This window comes from Lycorma delicatula, chromosome 10 (assembly GCF_047948215.1).
Source record: "Lycorma delicatula isolate Av1 chromosome 10, ASM4794821v1, whole genome shotgun sequence".
NCBI lineage: Eukaryota > Metazoa > Arthropoda > Insecta > Hemiptera > Fulgoridae > Lycorma > Lycorma delicatula.
Window position 1 is genome coordinate 106,121,144 of NC_134464.1, and position 21,862 is coordinate 106,143,005.

At 29.0% G+C, this 21,862-nt stretch overlaps 1 protein-coding gene across 2 annotated transcripts in view; it reads right to left on the reverse strand.

Moving 5' to 3' along the window:
• Positions 1-21,862, reverse strand: part of LOC142331440 (ectonucleoside triphosphate diphosphohydrolase 5-like) — a 55,812-nt gene that overhangs the window by 27,822 nt on the left and 6,128 nt on the right. For both annotated transcript variants that reach the window (XM_075377350.1, XM_075377351.1), the window contains exons 2-5: positions 14,393-14,537; positions 7,542-7,703; positions 5,078-5,157; positions 944-1,087 (exon numbers count right to left, since the gene is read on the reverse strand). In XM_075377350.1, coding sequence (XP_075233465.1) covers positions 944-1,087; positions 5,078-5,157; positions 7,542-7,703; positions 14,393-14,537 — 531 coding nt within the window. The remainder of the gene's footprint in view (positions 1-943; positions 1,088-5,077; positions 5,158-7,541; positions 7,704-14,392; positions 14,538-21,862) is intronic.

Below are 21,862 nucleotides of genomic sequence, written 5' to 3' on the forward strand. Positions count from 1 at the left end.
CTGGTCTGAAACCATACACCTGCCATTAAAACTGGATTAATTCTATTTATAAAACACATATGCATCACTTTCAAATAATTTATCAACAGATTTCAGAAGTGTCAATGATAGTAAAAACATGATTAACAAAGGAGCTCTCATGCCCATTCTATTCACAAAGAACTCTTAATCTGGGTTTCTATATCTGAGTAATATGCATTCACCAAAGGTTGAACATTTTTTTCAAATGCGGTCCACCTGATACATTGATACAGGATTAATATGATCAGATCAGTAAATTTTTTCCAGCCCATAATTTTTTTATAATGTAATGCTGCTTCCATGGTAAATTGTTGAATGCTATAAGTTACCACCAGAGAGGTACCTTAAAATCTATTAGGAAGATGAATTAATCAGGGATGTATTTGAATATAAGAGGTGGAAATAGTTATGGAACGTGTATCAAGTCTCTTTTTCTTGAGTGTGATGTAATTTTAAGAATAATGAAATTATACTCAGAGTTTATATCAAGGCAAAACATACATTAAAAATCTTGTTCTCAACAATCTACTAAAATTAATTTCTAAGGAATTGTACATTAATGCTGATTGAGTATATCGTGATCTAAATTTTTTTTTGATTATTACGTAACTTATCAAGGTTAGAATGGAATTTAAATAAGTTTGGTATATTCAGCTAAATTAAGCTCATTATCATATGAAAGAGATACATCTAGTTTAATTCACTGCAGTACGTCCAGTTTTGATCAGAAAATATTTTAAAATAAAAAACCCAATTACAATCACATACAACTATTATTATCACAAATTTTCAAAAGTCAGCTGACCAAAAGTACTGTCAGCATTGTTTTTTATTGAAATTTTTTTAAAATGTTTAATTACTGCTTTTTTCTGTTTTCATTTTAAAATTTTTTATATACTGAGTAAAAGTATGTAATCATTACTTCATCAAGTAGTGCAGATGCTTTTTCAGCAGGTAAGAGCCGCAAACCAGCTGTAGCTCTAAGGGCTAATGGTGAATTTGACCATTCCATTTCTGGTATAAAATCTTTAGCTTTTTCTAACAATTCCTCTATCTTTTTAGCACCCTGAAATGATAGAAACAAAATTATATATTTTTTTTGGATTCTATGAATAACGTTTTTAATAATATCTATAACATACAGATCAATAATTTTTTAAATTAATTAAATTATGTTCGTCAATACAAAATTACTTGTTTCAATTTTTTTTGTTTTTAACTCGCATAGTTCATTATACTTTCCCACAAATTATTCTTCTTCAATAGTTTACTTCAAATATTATCTCAGACGAAAAATTTGCTATAATATTTAGTTAACATGACCATTCAATGATAACTATATTTTTATATAAGGTTATGATATTTTAATAAATTCCAAAATGAATTTAAAAAAGCTGACAACAAAGTTGTTATACTTTCTTGGCATTGGTTATTAATTCTTATGTAGTGAAAAAATAGAATATATGAAAACAGTTGAAAAAATTTTTTACTCTATGTTTAGTATGTTAAATGGAAGAAACTAAAAAAATTCCATTGAAAAATTTTCAACCAATAAAAAGTTACCTAAGATTCTTTTTTGGGGGTTGGGATGAATTATGATGAGATTTTATTATAATATTAAAAAAATCTGATGTGGACTACACATGACTTTCCTTGTATGCCTAATAAATTACATTATACTTTTTTTTTTAAGTGAAAAGTAAATAAAATTTTATTTTATTAAAAACTTCTGATATTTTTCAATTTTTTTTTTGTTTTTGAATAATTATTCAATGTAAATTTTTTTTTACAATTAGAGGTTAAAAATTGTTCCTTAATAAATCAATAAATTTAAATTAAAAAAAAAAGGAGATGAAGTCTGATTCGAACAGATATGCCTTTCCCTAAGATCCAAATATTCCATTAATTAAAATTTATTTGGCTATAACTCTGGAACCAATGAAAATAAGTACCATTTATGATACATTGTTGGAAAGCTCTTAATGAGGGCTTATTACTGCAGTTAAGAAAAAGTCCAAAATATAATTTTGTTTGGATTTTGGGCTTTTTTGGACACTTTTGGTTCAGCCAATTGTAATCAGAAGGGGAAGTGCACAACTAGATGTTAACAGCAGTCCTAAATCCAAATTTCAATATCCTACAGCTAATCGTTTTTGACTTATGCGAGATACATATGTGTATATATATATATATGATGTACAGATGTCACACCTAAACTAGTCAAAATGGATTCAGGGATGGTGAAAATGGATATTTCCATAGAAATCTGAAAACCAAAATTTTTCACGATCACAATACTTCCTTTATCCCATACAAGGAAGTAAAAAGTTTTAAAAAATTTCAAAAATCAAAATTTTTAAACTTTGATCGACTACCCTACCCCCAATATTACCCCCAAAGTATTTTTTGGATTTGTTTGCACTACTACTATGCTTAGGAATACAAAAAAAATTTAGTTAAAAAATATGCAATAAATAAAAATTGAGTTTTTTTATTGTGGTTGCAGGAGAAGAATTTGGAAGCAAAATTGTTTTTAAACTGGTAAGATAAGCATGTACACATATACTGAGCTTAATACAAAGCTGGGGTTACATTTGCAAAATTTTGAGAAAATTGACCCCAAAGAAACTATCTACCCCACTCCTTGGAGATATTGACCCAAACATCCAACAAATTGCCCCATATACAAAAGTCTCTGTGTCAAATTCCATAAAAATTGGTTAACCAGTTAAAAGTTATTAAGCTTCAAACACGCCACCACAAGTACATATGTCATACAAACATTAACCCCCACTTTTTTTTGTTTTCTGGGGACCCAGGTCGTGAAAGATTGAGGAATGAAAAACCCATATCCCATTTTTGACTTATCATACTCCTTCTTACAGCATAGCTCTAAAGATGATGCCACAAAAATAAGACTTATTCTGAAATTTGATATTTAAAGAAGTAAAAAAAAACTTTTTTTTTGATTATGTATTAACAATATTATAAAACTTATTTATTTCAGAAAAATGTGTGTTTAAAAATATTTACATAGAATACAAATCCAAAAAAGATGGATTATGTTTAAAAAAAAAGGTGACCAAGAAAAAATCCACCAATGTGAATTACTGAATTATAATTTTCTTTTTCTCCTCTAGAAACAAAGCAATTTTTATCAGACAAATTTCTTTTCTAAGGTACATTGTTTTTTAATAATTTAAGTAGAAACAATTTTAATTAATTGTTATCAAACTGAATGTACAAAAAAAACATGTTTAAATCTTTTAGTTGATCTTGGCATAAAAATTAAGCACCTGGAGAATACTGTACATCACAAATAAAGCATTAACCTTTAATATATGTACAGGGTCAATCACGGGTACCGGATGTTTTTGAAGTGGGTTGTACTCGGGCGTTCGTAGTGGGAGGGGCACATGGCTGGTGTCTGACGTTTCCTTTGTTCATAGCATTTTCATTTTAGTCGTTGAGATGAAGCCGTGGACGCTAGACCAACGCCTGTACGCGTATGACAGTTTTGTGCGAAATGACGAATCCGTAACTACTGTTCAGCGAGATTTCCGCCGTCAGTTTAATATCCATCGTAATGCAAGTGTCCCTTCTCGTAACAGAATATTGCAATGAGTAAACAACCTTCGAACAAGCGGTTCAATATTGAAGAAAAAACCACCGGGTCCCCGACGAACTGCTAGCACTCCGGAGAACATCGAACGAGTAAGGAAGCCATTGTCAGAAGCCCACACCGCTCTATTCAGAGGCATTCAGGAGCGCTTCAAATGAGCACAAGTACAGTAAGACGAATTCTGCATGCAGACCTACATTTCCATCCTTACAAGATAGCCGTCGTGCAGCAGTTAAACGAGCAAGATTTCACGCAGCGATTAAAATTTTGTCGACAAACGCTTACCGTTTTTGAAAAAAATGAAAATTTGTTATCGTTAATGAGTGACGAAGTCCATTTTCATTTGAATGGCTTCGTCAACAAACAGAATTGCCGGTATCGGGCAGAAAGAAACCCGCATCAGCTTCACGTGAGACCACTTCATAGCCCAAAAGTGACTGTCTGGTGTGCAATAGGAAAGGTCGGTGTTATTGGACCATACTTTTTTGAAGAAAATGACGCTGCCGTAACTGTAACAGCTGATCGTTACATTGCGATGTTGAATACGTTTTTCATCCTTGAGTTACGAAACCGGAGAATCGATTTTCAAAATGTGTTATTCCAGCAGGATGGAGCTACAGCGCACACAGCGAGAGCAACGATGGCTGTTCTCCGTAACTTGTTTCCGGGACGGGTCGTTTCCAGATTCGGCGACATTCCTTGGCCCCCTCGGTCCCCGACTTGAGTAGTTGTGATTTTTTTCTGCGGGGGTTTCTGTAATCGCGTGTGTACGGCAATAAACCGCGTACATTGGAGGACCTGAAGATCGCAATTCGTCATCACATCACCCAGATTGATGTAGACATGCTGCAAAGAATTGAGGGCAGTTACCGTGAAAGGCTACAACAATGTATTTCCCAAAATGGACATCACTTGCCGGACATAATTTTTCGTTCATGAGTAAGTAACAAATGCTTTGATTTAACAAGTGTTTCAGTACCAATAAAACTTTTTTAAAGTAAATATTCAATTTTTTATGATTATTTTAAAAACATCCGGTTCCCGTGAATGACTCTGTATAAGCCTGTTCCTAAATTTATTCAATCTGTCCCCTTTTGACCTATGCTTATCATTCTACGATGTTTTTGTTAATTAGTTATTCTTCCTTCTTACAATTTGTACTGTCAACACAAACTTCAGATAGACTATTAATTCCAAAATATTAGAAGTTTTATAATAACTGAAAATTAATTCATATTAGACATAAACATCTTCATGTGTTTACATTTAAATATATATTTATTTGATTAATGATTAAAATTATTTTTAAAAAACCTATTATATTACATATTTTTGTAGTAAGAAAATTAATTAATAGAAATAATTAGAGGAAAGAGATGAAAAAATTACACTAATTCAAAAACTAAATTTATTACTAAAATAAATTTTACTTACAACGGCAGGGTTATCAGCAAATGATGATAACCCAGGTTTAATTTGTACAAAAATACCATCTTCCAGTTTAATACTACCATCTAGAAATAGAAATGAAAATTATTTTTAGATTTTTAAAACTTAATCAGTATCAATAATGGTAAAGATTAGCAAAGTTTTATCTTATATAGAAAAATCATCATTGAATGAGGATTGTCCAAGAAAAAACCCAAATTTTTTCTTAACAGTAAGCTGTTGTATCATTACTCACTATTTCAATAGAGGTTCAACATATTCAGCATTATTTAGAAATAATATCCTGTTCACTACATTATTCTACACAGTAAAAACCCACATAGGTGCTCCTTATTTCAGAGTTTTTGGTAAAGCATAAAGTAATGTTGTACCCCAATCCTTCACTTTCCTGATTTGACATCTGTGGACGTCTTTCTATCTCTGAATATGAAAGTTATCCTGAAAATATGCTGTTTCCAGATGATATATTTCAGAAAATTCACTATGAGGCTGCAGTCAACTGTATGAAACACATACCAGAATGCACTCTGCAGCAGTGAGGGAAAATACTGGGGGCAGTACAGTAACAATGGACAATACTAAAAGTTATATAATAAGAAAATTTTTTTTGTTGGTTTTTATATGTAAAAAACACTTTTGTACATAAGAAAATAGAATTATTGTGAAAGTTTTCATGTTTATATGCAAACCTCACATTAGTAGAAATAATGATTGATAACGAGGTGTGTGAGAAAAGTAATAAGACTGACTTTTTACTTTAACATTTTTTATTTTTTTCAAACAACAATATTATCCCCTTCAAAGAAGTTCCCTTGGGCACCTACACACCGGCGGAATCGTTGTTCCCATTCCTGGTAGCAGCGCTGGAAGGCTTCAACTGGTAGGGCTTTTAACCGGTTGGTCACAGTCTTTTGAATGTTCTTCAGACTTCCAAAATGACGTCCTTTTAAGACACGTTTCAATTTCGGGAAAAGGAAAAAGTCACAAGGACTCAAATCAGGTGAAAAAGGGAGGGGGGTTGAAGAACCGTAGGAATGCGTTTTGAGGTAAAAAATTCCGTAATTGAAATGTCCGTGTGACACGGGGCATTCTCATGATGAAGGATCCACTTGTCTGCAATGTCTGGTCTCACGCGAATCACTCTTTTCCTGAGCCCTTCAAGGACACCTTTGTAAAACACTTGGTTGACAGTTTGTCCTGGAGAAACAAATTCTTATGCACAATAGCCCTCCTGTCAAAAAAGCAAATCAGCACGGTTTTGCTCTTTGATTTGCTCATTTGACATTTTTTCGGTCGAGGAAATGACGGAGTGTGCCACTCTTCGCTTTGCGGCTTGGTTTCAGTATCGTACTCAAATATCCTGGATTCATCACCAGTGATCACACGATTGAAGAATTCTTGGTCATTGTCAATCCTCTCAAGAAAATTAACGCACGCGTTTCTTTCTATTGTCCTTCTGTTCCGTTGTGGGGTTTTTCGGCACCGATTTCGCACAACCTTTCGCATATTCAAATCGTCTGTCAAAATTTAATGTACGGTGAAAGCGTTTAAATTTAACTGTTCACTCATCATCCTTATTGTTAAACGACGGTCTGATGTCACAAGAACCCTCACACGCTCAACGTTTTCGTCAGATTTTGAAGTTGAAGCCTCCCTGAGCGAGGTTGATCTTCAACGTGTTCTCGACCTTCCAAAAATGATTTGTGCCTGCGGATAATTTGTGCTCTTGATTAGCAATGTTCCCCGTAGGCCTGTTTCAACTTTACAAAGGTCACACTTGCGGATTTCCCAAGTTTAAAACAAAACTTGGTCGCACAACGTCGCTCTAAATTCCGATCCTCCATTTTCGTAACACACAACTTCACTGATGACACTGTCAAAAATAATGTGTTGGCTGAACGGAGTTGAAACTCGTACTGAGCATGTGGAAGGGATGAACAAAGCGGTCTAGCACAGACCGGTAGACAGAGCGTTGCCAGATCGCTCGCAGTATTACCAATCTCATTACTTTTCTCACACATCTCGTATGCTTATGCAATACTCATTTCATAAGAAGATATTGAAAGCTTGGTAAGACTTTACTCTTTTTCTGTAGACTGTTTTCTATATGCACTATGCCAAGTGATTCCCAAACTATTACCCAGGGAGCCATGGCCTCTTCACAGGGGCGCCACAAAATATTGTAAAATTTTCATAATTAATTGAACCAAGTCATTTATAATTATTAATGACTTTTACTTAGGGTAGGGTGCCATGGAAAAATTTTTATTTAAAAAGGGCGCCATGACTCGGAGAAGTTTGGGAACCACTCCACTATCCTATAATTATTATGTATAAACAACAAAAAAAAAAATGTTACTATTATGTTCACAATAAAAAGTACATTTCAGTTACAAATGTAAAATCATTTTAAAAAATGCATAAAAATTATTTAAATTAAAATAATTACCAATTACTGATTCATGGAATGAAAATGCTAATATACGACTACCAGTACTGCCTGCATCAATAATAATCGCATATTTATTTTTATGAATACCAACTTGCTTAGCAATGTGATCAAGAGCGCCAGTTCTGTGATTAAATTTCAAATAAGACAACTGATAATAACCTGTAAATAATTGTAAGCCAAATTACTACAAAATTATGTAAAACTACATAAGCAAACAATATTCAAGAATGCTAAACAAAAATGAGAATGAAGACAAAGGGATTTATTATGTTAATGCAATCTATAAAACTGGGGATTTTTTTTTATTATGTATTAAATACATCACAAACCTTTTTTTATTCTGATAATATTGAAGATTTTATCATATAAAACTGAAGCTTGTTCACAGGGACAGGCCAACTTTGACCAGAATTTGAATTCAAAAAATTCTGTATAAAAGTCAGAATGATATAGATTTGTTATGAAGTTGATATTTTAACATATACTCAATTAATGCAATATTATTAAATGAATGTACTCCTTTCTCTCAGAATAACTATCTTTATTTTACAGCAAGTCCTGTGGTGAATTTAATGAATTACCATTAGTAAGGCTAAATATCTCTTTCATTTTGGAGGGGTTTAACCTCCAGAACCACCATTAGGTATTACTTCAGAGGATGAGATGAATGACAAGTAGCATTTGAAAATGCCATGCCTGCCCAGGATTCGAACCCGGGACCTCCGGATGACTCTGGAGGGTTTGGCATAGCAATATGCAACCATAGATGTACTCACCAAAGAAGAAAACATAACACCTCTATATTTCTCACTTCTCTAATAATTTGGCACGGGATGCTTGTAATTCTTGGTAATGGGTATCCTCTTTTTGTGATTAGTGTTTCACGCTAGAAAGTCTACAATCATTTGGTTATTGCACCTAACAAACTTATAAGGTAACGCATGCTTCTACAGAAATTATTACTCGCTCCATAACTATCTGCCAGATAATCTCTATGATGGTCCAAGAATATGGTCAAATTTCAGGCTGGTGAACGCGTGCATGCATTAAACTCAAAATGATTCGTATAGTGAATGTATCGATTTTCCATTTTTTGTTTAAAAATAATAAAGAGCTATACTTTGGAAACACAGTATTTCAAAATTTTTAACTTTTTAAAATGTAATGTTTCAAATATTGAAAGGGTTAATATTTTTATAATTTAAACAGTAAACTAAAACCAGAATGTTTTGAAAGTAAAATAAATGGGGAAAAGAATTTATGTACCATTAATAATGATTTTTAAAACAAATGAAGGTTAACATAATATTTATTTACTATATTATTAAACAGTAGTAACTCTTAACAAATTCATCATTAGAAAACAGAGAAATAAATTGCAACATAATCACAGATATCACATGCATTTCTTTTAAATTTGATCGAGTTGATGACCCTATTTTTCTCATGCTTTATATTACAATTAATTTTGCTATACTGACAGATTTACTCATAAAATATAAAATAGTAATTTGAATTAGTAAATTTTACTCTTATCTATTGTAATTATATATATAATATTAAATTAGTTTTTCAGTATCATTGTAGAAAATTTCAAAATCTGTAAGCTGGGGAAAAAAGTCGATTTAGCAATACAAATAGCTATGCGAGAGTTTTGTAAATTTTATTACAAATTACATACATTACTTTCTTTCGAACCTCAAAATCCTTTTACTTTTTGCAGAATTTCCTCATAAATAATCAATAAGAGTAAACCGGCTGAAGGTATAAATAAGAAAATAAATCGTGTTCATTGAAACATTATAAGAAATTACAGGGGAAAAAAGAGAATTAATTTGTTTTACTTGGTCAGTCAATATAGACTTAATTCCTCACTTCAATGCTTGGCACCTGTCAAGGCCAGAAAAATCAGTCATTCATGAAAATTAAAATTACTACAAACATTATCTGATAATTTGATATTAATTTTTGACGTATCACTAGTCATAATAATACTTGTATGAATATCATCTCCAATCAAAGATAACCATTAATGTAATAATCAGAGACCTTTCTAACAAAAAATACAATTCATGTATTCTAATTTTATAGTGCATTTACATTTATATTTCCTGTACAAACAAGAAATTTAATTTGAAAATAAAATGTACAAAGTTACATTAAAATATGCTGCCACACCTGTTAAATACAGTTTCACATTGCTTTATCACTGTATATATTATTTTAAAATGTTTGTTTTTTTTACCAGTTTTCCAGCTACTTGCTGGGTCTGAGTGTGTGTATATAGGCAAATGCAAATACTGCCAGGCCTGACGTAGCTGCAGATGTGCTGAGTGCAATTTAGGTGTAAATGTAGCAGTGAAAATGTAGTCTGGAACAGACTCAGGTCAATCACTCCTGAGACATGTGCTTAATTGAAACCCAACCACCAAAGAACTAGACTGGGTATAGTTCAAATCCATATAAAAGCAACTGCCTTTACAAGGACTTGAATCTTAGAACTCTTGACTTCAAAAATACCAAAAAAATCAGCTGATTTTGAGATGATGAGTTTAACCACTAGACTAAGATAGGGTTGGTTATATTTTAAAATGTCTATAACATTGTAAATCATCAGAACTTTTTTTGATTTGTTTTCAGTTAACTTGGGTGGAAACAGGCACACATAATAAAACCCACCGGGTTGGTCTAGTGGTGAACGCGTCTTCCCAAATCAGCTGATTTGGAAGCCGAGAGTTCCAGCGTTCAAGTCCTAGTAAAGCCAGTTATTTTTACACGGGCTTGAATACTACTAGATCGTGGATACCGGTGTTCTTTGGTGGTTGGGTTTCAATTAACCACACACCTCAGGAACGGTCGAACTGAGAATGTACAAGACTACACTTCATTTACACTCATACATATCGTCCTCATTTATCCTCTGAAGAATTATCTAAACGGTAGTTACCGGAGGCTAAACAGGAAAAAGAGAGAGGCACAAATAATAAGAATGAATAATTTTTGCAATCCATTTAAACAATTTCATCCCTATGACAATTGTTCATCAACTTATCTGAACAAATAATTAATAAAATAAAATTTTATAAAAGTAATAATGTATTAATGATTAAAAGATTTTAATGGCCACAAAGATGTATGGAATTTTCGAAGGTATAATCTTCAAACTTACTTATTTTGTAGATGTTAGTTAGTTACATTATACCAAATTTCATAAAAATATCACATTCTGTTCTTAAGACTTAAATTTTTATTGAAAAAAACACAATGGCAGACAGAGGGAATATGAAGCAATGTAGAGCATTTATCCATATGAATTTCTTTGTGTATTTGAATGCACTGAATCATTTCCTTAAGACATTGTATGATAATGTGTATATATTTGCACACACACACATACATATATATATATATATATATATATACAGTTTCCACAAAATATTATCAGTATAATATAAAAAAAAAGCTGACAACACAGTTGTAGGACTTTCTCATCATGTGGCTTTTTTTTAGATGTATGGCTTACATACACAACTTAATTTAAAATATTTATAATTTTATTTAAATATAATATTTTTTGTTTATTTAATTCAACGAATCTAACTAAAGTATGCGTGCCTACTGTATTTCATTTGCGCAGGTGTGGCAGTACTAGTGGCCACTTTAAATACTTTTTTACACGTTAAATATTATTCATTTATTTAATTCTACCACTCATAGGTGACATCATAACACTGCAGATGACTACAACAGCTGAAAGTCAGTGCTACACTAGCGCTCCTTGTGGTAATACAGGGTACTATTATTGAGCCAGTACACCCACTTAGCCACTAGTTTGTTTAGATCATTTTTTGGGGTGGGGGTGCAATTTTGCAAATATGCCTAAGAAAATTAGGTTTGCCTAATTAAGGTAAAATCTTGAGATACTGAGGGTGACCTTGCTGTACAGCCTCACCCCCTTGACTTTTTAAGATGAAAATTTAATGGCATCAATGTCCCATATATAGAAGTAATCTGACCAAGTTTGATCAAAATCGGTCCAGTAGTTTTGGAAATGTAAGGAGTGGAAGACTGAATACACCCATGTACATATGAACATCCAGAAAATTTCCATCCAGTTACTGGGTTCCTTAAGTGTCAAAATGTCATGATTTGGTGAAAACCGCACATACCCAAAATGGACTGCTTACAGTACTTTCTCTTCTAAAGCTATAGCACTAGACGAGAAAGTAAAAAAATTAAAACATAAAATTCTATACAACTGCTAAAAATGCCATACATTATATAATTTGTTAAATTTTAACAAATGTTATATGTAATAATTAATAAAACATTTTAGGCATTCAAGTTGAAGTACTTAATGACAAATTCTTTTGAATATAGACTGTGGCTAATATAAGCAGAAACATCAATATTTATATTAACTTAATCTGCTGAATTATAATTTCCTTATATAACAATAGCCTTCTTGTTAGAAAGGTTTTCTAATTTTTTGCAGTCTTAAGGTTTAACAAATGCTTAAAAATGCAATTGTAAAAGCTTCTTTAAAGATTATTTTTTTATTATTTATTTATGTTAATCAGAAAAAATTGAATTTATATGGCTTGATAAAAAAATGTTATAAATATAGTCTATAAATAGAAAATTTAATTAACATAATAAACTAAGACTGAACTAAGATAAAAATTGTACAAAAAAAAATGATTAACAAGAATTATTTATCTAATTTGCTGCAGAAAGTAAAAAGTCATGTATATAAAAACTGCTCATTGTATTGATAATAGCAATAACAAAAATTAATAATGATGTGTTATATATTTTATTAGACCATAAAACATCTTATTAGTTATATAAAGGCCAAATTTAAAAATCTGTGGTAGTTAATTATAATAATTAAGCAAAAGAGTAGTTGATGCATTAACATGTAGTTGAAAATGCTCACTGCATAAGTGCAACCTTGAATAAAAACTAACAAAACACTAATGCAATAAAATTTTTAAAAACATATTACCAAACACACATGAAGAAATAACATGAGTAGTACTAATTTTTCCATAATAAAAAAACCACAACACTGAAAGAACTAAACTGAATACAATTTTAAAGTATTTAACTAATTCGATATAAATGCATACTGAATATATTATTTCTATTGTATATATAAAATTATATATATATATTCATTAACACAATGACCACTGGGCTAATAAAATTTAGTATTAAATGAAATTTAAACCACCAAAACACAGTAAATAGATATGTTAAATTTCCCATATTAATTCCAAGAATTGATTTTCACCGGATCTCACATCTTCAGTTGGTATTTAATTCTATCATTACATTAAAATAAATTTGTTTTTAAAATTTGTTGAAATTGTTACTTTCTATAAATTTTGAAAATTATTATGGATGAATACGCAAATTCTGCAGTGCAGTAATAATATATGATACAAAAAAACAGTAGCTTTTTAGCTCTCTCTGTCACCTTACAAACTATATGTAACTTACGTTGGTTTTTTTAAAACATTTGTATGGTGAGAGCACACTGTTCTACTGCTCCATGATGACTGAGTGGCAAGGGTGCTTTTGCATAAAGCAAAGCTGCCAACTGTACATGGCTTCCGCTAAGTATTTCAAAAGTTCCAGTTTTTTGTTCCACCTTGTAGAACAATTTCCACATTCCAGTACTGATCAGCAAAATTTGCATTTGTATTCATCCATAATAATTCAAAAATTGATAAAACAATAACAATTTCAAAAAATTCAAAATTCACAAATCATAAAAACAATTTATTTTAATGTAATTATAGAATTAAATACCAACTAAAAATGCAGGATCTAGCAAAAATCAATTCTTGGAATTAGTATGGTAAGTTTAATCTATTTACTGTGTTTTTATAGTGGTTTAAGTTTCATTTAATATATATATATATATATAAATATTCATGTTGTATCATAATTGTTATTATTTACCACATGCTACCAAAATTTCTGCATAATGTTTTATACAATAAAATATCTCTACAATGTTTTATGAATATTGCATTGTAAAAATATACAATAAAATAATCTATAAATAAATAAAACTGTAATTTCTGACCTAAGAACGATTTATTACAATAAGTAACAATGCTTTCAAAGTTCTGAGAACATTTAACTACATTAAAAAAATATGCGTAACAAAATATTATCATTTATAGCAATATATTTATTTGAACTACTTCACTTTACATAAGCAACCTTAGATATATCTTTAGATATATCAGATGTAACATTCCTACAGCACTAGAGTAAAGAATACATAAAATATATTAAGAACCTATTTACATAGACTACATCTAATCTACTAAGCAGCATACGGTTTGTTAATAATTACATTTATTAGCTATATAGATGAAAAAATCTACTACTCTTTAATTTTTTAATGATGACAACAGGATGAACTCTGCTGTAGTATTCGCAGTTAATAAAAACAGTAGCTTATATTTAGTAGCTTTAATTTAATTCCTGGTGCACAGTTGAAATTTTGTTTTTATTCATTTCACTTCAAATTAAGTACATCCTCTAAAAATTAAATTACAAAACTCATAAGCCCTCTTCCAAAAAAAAGAACTTCAAGAACCTTGTTTGAGTTCTTCTTCTGTAAAAAGAAACAGAAAAAGAACTAACCAGAGGGTGAAATCTTATTGTTACAACTAGTCAGCCAAGACCATCAGTAATTATTTTGTTTATAAAGAAAAGAGTGAATTAATAAAGTAAACTAAATGTGGATCAGTTTTCAACACAAACAATTACCAAGCAGAAATTTAGTAACAAAAAGGTAAATGTGTTTACTAAAAAAAAATTCTTACACATCAGTAGACTTGTAAATATTAAGACACTGCTGAATATAAGGCATGTTCTTTGAATTTTTTTAGGAGCACCAGTAAGTAATATATATTTATTTGTATCCCTTGCATTATTATACACTGATTTTGTCGCTTTAAAAGAATCCAGCTGAAAAAAAGACAAATTTATAATAACAAATAAGTACATAATTAAACCAAATCAAAACATGACTATTAAAACTAAAAAAAAACTTTGTAAGAAACAAACTTTAACCGCAGTAATTACATACATTATGTGATGCTGCTGGATTTAAGCTTAGAGGTTCAAGAATAACCCATTTATATGAATTTTGATGGGATCAGAATTAATGGACCAAATTATAAATAATCTATACATTTGTAAAAATGCATTACAAAATACAGAGATTTAAAACACATCATACTTTACATAAATAAGTACAGAACATGAAAATTAATTTATGAACAGAAAACTACAAATAATCTGTATATAAATCTCTTTTTTTATGTTAATAAAATGAATTTCTTTTAAAAACAAAATAATGTTGATTTCAAAAAACATTAAAAATTACAAAAATAGTAATTTTCTAATTCTTCTACAAAATTCAACTTTTGAAATGAGCAAAAAATTAAAATTTGGCACTGATTTCAGAATTGAATTAATTGTAAGACAATTACTTTTTAAACTGTGTAATAGATACATAATTGTATCACAGCAAGCAGTATTCTTTAACTATAGTGATCTATGAAAACATAGTTCATCAAACAAAATTTTTGCTTGTGTTAAATTCTTACTTCACTTTCTTTTATTCAGATTTTATTACCAGAGATATTCCAGAATCATAGGAATTGTAGACTACCACCTTACCAATGCTTTATTGTAATTCAATTAATGACACAAGTTTGGCTTTTAATTGAACAAATAAATTGATAATACTGAACAAACTGCAACTATATTTACAGGCAATAATTATGGGCAACTACTACATAATGAATAAATACCTGTTTAAAATATAAAAATGAATTCTCTTTACGAAAAAGAGAAAAGAAGTTTGATAATAAACCTTTTAAAATATATGAGACATCTCACGAGTGTTGCAGCAAGAAAAATAATTTGAGGGAATAAAAAAATAAATTCAATAATTAAATGTATACAAAAATGTAATAAAACATTTTTTATATCCATTTTAATGCAAAAAGCTTGTATTGCTCAAGCCACTTTATTCCCCTCTCAAAATGTTAACTTTATTACGATCTGTATTAAGAGCTGGTTGTATCCATGATAAGATATATACTGTAAACACAATACAACCTGATTTTTCACAATACAGTTACTCAGACAGTACTGAGTAATAGAATTACTCAGACAATAGATATTAAAAAAAGTGAAGAGTATAAAGTAAAACAAAGGAATGAAAACATACAATTTAACACCATTTTCACTGACTACATTAAATATAAATTTCACAGTTTCCATTATCACTGGAGTTAAGAAATATAAATACAGAAAAAACAGTACTGAAAATAAACCTCAGCATAAGGTATAGTTTACCTGTAAAAGAAAATAACTTTTGGTATTTATTAAAAAATGGGGGGAAAATGGTATGATCTACTATAAGGAGTGTTCTATATTCCCCAAACTTCAGGTACTGATTCAGAACACCAAAATGAGCAAAAAGGTTCATATCGACATAACATCTACTTTGTTTTGTTTTCCTTCTGGACACCATTTTGAGATTTTCAACAAAAAAATTATTTGTCAGGAATGGGTAAACCTACTTTAATTAAATTTGATAGATCTAAGACTAGTGTCTTATTACACAAAATAAATAATCTTTAAAACGTCACCTTTAAAAATTTCAAAATGGTGGCTATCTTAATTTTTTAATCTTCAATATCTTTGTAATTATTTGTTTAACAAATTTTTACTTGTTACAAACTTTATTAAACGTTTTATTTTGAACAAAATGACACCTCATTTGTAAAAATCCATAAACAAAAAATCAAGTTATTGCAGAAAATTAACCCAACAGTTAATTTAAAGCAGTTAAAGTGTGCAGTTAGCCTGCACACTTAATGGATGTTGATAATATTTTGCTGTTTTATTTCCTCCACTAAATGTAATAAAAATTATTAATAATAAATAATAATTATAACTTAATAAAAATTATCACCTTACATTATGGTGCAAAAGCGTACTACCAGGATATTGTCTGCAATAACTTGATTGTTTGTCAGCAGATTTTTACAAATGAGTAACGCCTCATAAATTTTGTAATAAGTAAAAATTTGATCAAACAAATTAAAAAATTAGATGACATTTTGAAATTTTTGAAGGTGAAGTTTTAAATTTTTTTTTATTTTATAGAATAAGACACCAATCTAATCTTAGATTTGCCAGATTTAATTAAAGTATGTTTACCTGTTCCTGTGAAATTTTGTTTTTGAAAATCACAATGGTGTCCAGAAGGAAAACAAAGCAAAATAGGCCTTATGTCAATACCAATCTTTTTGCTCATTTTAAAGTCCTGAACCAGTACCTGAAGTTCGGGGAATATGTCCTAGAACACTCTGTATAAATTAGTAATATTTTTAATTAACAAAAATGATAGAACGTTTGCTTGAATTAATCAGATATGAAAATATAAAAAAGGAATCTTTCAATGACAAAACAATGTTTATGAAACTCACATGAAAACAGGTTTCAGTCAATTTTGTGACCATCATTAGTGACTGGTGCAGCTATTTCAAACTCTGACATAAATTAATGTTGAGTACCGTTGACTTAATTTTTATTGACAGTAAGTCCTTTTAAAAATACAATCAAACAATGTATAAATCTGAATTATATGATTTTATTATTGTGTCTTTATATATTCTATAATATTCCAAACTATTAACTTTTCCTGAACTATTGAATGACATATATCAACCGGTAAGTAAACACATTTTAACAAATAATACCGTGATATTTTATTCTCAATAAGATATGGATAGATACATCAGCAATGAAAAATTTGAATCTTAATACAAATTAAGGTCTTGTAATGATCAATAGATACTGTTAGTATGATTACTTGATTACAAGGGACTCAACAGTCGGAAAAAGAATATACTCTGCAAATATTTTAAAAACAATCTTATTGTTATAATACGGTTATATTAACTTCTTGTTTATGAAGGTACTTTGTTTTTCTGACAAAAAAGTGAATGCTTCAGTTATTACGCATGTATGTTTTTTAAATGTTTTTAGTTTACAGGTTCTTTCATTTAATGCTTTTTATTGGTATTACATTAATGTTTACAATTCTTTTTTGCTTTTAATAAGCAGTGGATAGATATTTTTTTTAAATAAATTTTAATCAACATAAGTGGTATTTTATTTTATGGAAGAATGTCAAGTTTTTAAAAAAATTCAGCTATGTAACAGTATAAGATGATTTTGTTTATATGTAGAATGTAACTGATGATTTGCAATATGTATCAGTCAGATAGTAGGCTAACAATGACACAATATTACTTTGAAGCGCTCGTAAAGGAAAAGCTATATCCCATTTGACCAAAGTAAAACACTGTGAATTTGAAGATCTTTTATAAACACAAATGGGAACTATATTTAATGCTTGTTTTTTGCAATAGTTGTTTTTTCTGTTTTACAGGATACATTGTATCCAGATTTTTTTTTAATTTGTGAGTTATTTTCTCTAAGTCTTTGATTATGAATATTAGTTCAATAAATTTTTATTTGCATTATCTTTGTTTTTATTTATTTTGTGTGGTAGTGAATTAACAATTCTACTGTAACAGCTGTTTGTGTGCCAGTTATTTTATAGTATTAATTCTTCTATATAATCTTTACGAGACATAACTGAGTAGTTTGTGGATCACAGTTCTAAAAGAGAACAATTTATTTGAAGTTAGAAGATTTGAGTTGTAGTAAATGAGTGTAGACATCACAGTTCATTTTCTGTTGGAAGATTGATTTTTTTTTACATTAAGGTTTAGTAAACTTGTTTTGATCATTTCATTATTCAGCTGTAAGATTTAATTTCTAAACAACAAGACAAAATAACTTTATAGTTATAAAATATTATATGACTCACTTTCAAAACAACAGAAATTTTTCTTCTAAAGGCCTTTTGGAGTTAATTATCAGCTTATTCATCATTAATGTGATACAAATAACACAGCAATCATAAAATTACCAACATTTTAAGGAAAAAAAGCTTCTGCTTTAAAAAAATTATAAACAAAATACACAGGATCATAAAGAATACTAAAAAAAAAAAATAACTTACTAACAGACGTCACTCTGACAAATGGACCCACACATAATAATAAAAATTAAACTATAGTGATTGCACTAAACGCTACATTTGACAGACTGGATGTACATTTATCCTCAGATACACAGAATGTACAGATGAAATATATATAATATAATCAAATTTTGTAAATTTTTTTAATAGATTTTTACAGGACAGCCAACCAAAATAATACAAGCCATAAATGCAATTCTATACAGCACACAAAACCAGATTTCAGCATACTTCAACAAGATAAAATTTGACAAAAGCAAAATATTAAACAAACACATGATAGAACATAGTATTTAATTACATACTGCAGGTGTTTCCTAGAATTTCTAAAAATATGCCATTAATAAGAATGCTATGATATTCCACTGAAAAAGTTGCTGATAATTTACAGTATATGTAATTATTATTTAAACAATAGTATTTTACATTTTAAAACAATGTATTTAACCCACTTTTTGGCATATTATTAAAAAAAAAAGTTTCAAGTTATTTTTTTTCAATTTTTGTTACAAAAACATCACAGATAAGATAATATAAACTAATATAAAACAAATTGTACAAGCATAAATCATGAAACCTATATAATGAAAAAGAAAAAGTATGAAGTATTATTTGCTGTCAAATTTAATTTGATTAAGCATAGAAAAAAGATTAGATTATTGTAATTAGTGAAGGGGGTCTTAATACTTATTTAGTTACAAACTGTACGATAAAAATATTAAATTTTCGTTAACATGTGGCATCATTGGTATCTTATGTACAAAATATAAATAATGAAAGTAAGTTATACGTTAAAACAGAAACATGTCCTGTCAGGAAAAGAATTTCATTTGTTTGATAACAATCAAGACTCTTTTACTGACAGGACATGTTTTTACTTTAACCTATAACCTACTGTACTTTTAATATAATGACAATCAATTATTACGAATATAAAATCTTGGTTAATTTTATTTTACTTCATTTGATTTTAAATGAACAGTTATAAAAAATATTTTAAAAAAATTTATAGTTATATGGATATTCCGAAGATGGAAGAAGTTCCGAAAGCGTTAGAATATTATAATTGTTGATAAATAATTTCATTACTTATATTTTAGATAAAAACATTAATTTTAAAACATGTGACAGCAAATATGAAAAATTTTTAACAAAATTAAACATACAAGGTAGAAGAAATAATGACAATAAAAATGTAATTAACCCTTCAGTAAGAAAAACACTATTAAAAACTATGTTAACTAGATTAAAAACATGTTAAAAAGTAAAATAAGTATGTTAGAATTTAATATGTCTGAACAAGTAATATAAACCATGGTTTATTTAGCAATTGATTAATTTACCACAATATATTTATCTAAATTTCCTCATTTATTTACATTTTAAAATATTTTTTACGATTGACTTGAAAAATTGACTCGATTATTTCTTTTTCCACCAAAATATTGGTTTGAAGGACTCTTTCACTTTCTACTCTGAGCTAATCTTTCAACATGAAAATGCTGGCCAACAACTAACTGAACACAAGGTTTTTAGTAATCTTAAAGCATTCTAATATTTCTGACTCTAAAATTTTTGGAAAGCATTCACAATACTTCTTCCATAACCGAAATAATTAAATCTGTATGAGAAAATACAACAGTCCCATCAACTTGTTTTTTGTGCACATCATATTTTCACAATATAAAGTAAAAACAGAGAGTCAAGTTCTCTTTGTGTTAAAAGTTTACAATAGTTCTAAGTTTTCTTTCAGAGCACTACAGCCATGTGGATTTTTACAACTTTTGTAAAGAAATGGGGTGAACAACTCTGGTTTCTTTTTCAGGAGAAAAATTACTTTTCAAATAATATTATTTAACAGGATACAATGGAAGAAAAGCTTTTTTAATGGTAGAAAAAATGTTTGAAAATGACTAATGTACAAAGAATTGGTATAATAAAACTAGTTATATTTTGGAAAAACTTGGTCTTTTTTATTTTTAAATTACTGCAACCCACATCATTAGATATAGCTATGAGTTATATTTACTCAAAATTGAAAAAAATGATCTTTAATAAGAATTTTCAATAAGACGATTTTCATCTCAAGTCAGTCTTAAAACTTTTTAATTTCAAAGGCTATGTCTTTAGCTTACTGAAAACAATTATCATGCAGTTATCTAAAATATACATATATATATATATATATATATATATATATATATATAAAGTTGGTTATTTTGATTTTCAATAATACTGGGAGACTGACTAAATAAACAGAAATCTAACAACAGTAGAAAAGTTTTAACTAATCTAGCCTTATATTGTTAGAATTAGTTACATCATTTCCAAACCTAAGTGAAGTGGATTACATTTACAAACTTCCTTTTTTTACTACCCATTTTGAAGAACTCTTTTTTCTGTTATGTTTTCATCCATGACAGTCAACACGAATACGAATGGGTTGAAAAGTATACGTAATTTGAATTGGATTTGTTTGTTTAGTATATCATTGTTTAGTTTTTGTATAGGTTTGTTCATTTAGTATATCACATTCAGTCTTTGTATGTTTATGTATATCATAGTAATCAAATGTGTTAAGATGTGATCCTTCTCTACGGATGTATTAGAAAAAATAATGATTATATTGCTGCATCAATATTTGCTGACTAACTCATATACAAATCACAAATCTAATATTGATAACAATCTTGATATTCTATATATACTGAATTTAGTGTTATCCCAAATGAACACACACAATTACAACCACATTCTTAATACCTGTCTAAATAATTAAAAAAAAAAAAAAAATTATCAGTAATAGCAGTCATTCAGGATGGTTACAAGACTATAATGTTTTTAAGTTTTTTTGAAGGAACATTATATTGTGTCATCACACAAAACCTCTTTTGAAATTTAAAGTTGAAATTAACCTCTTTTGTTTTTCTTTTGTCCATGCTTTACCATAAAAAAATGTTTTCTCTAAACATTAATATGTTTAGAGAATTTTTTCCCAATTCCTAACCTTTTAAGTGATAGTCACAGAATTCTTATCTTAATAAATGCTTGTACTATATTCTAACTGTACTTTTTCTTTGCTGTCTATACTCTAATTTTCAACCTACATAAGATTATTCTTCAAATTCTTGAGAATAATTTTCTCATGTCTTTCGAT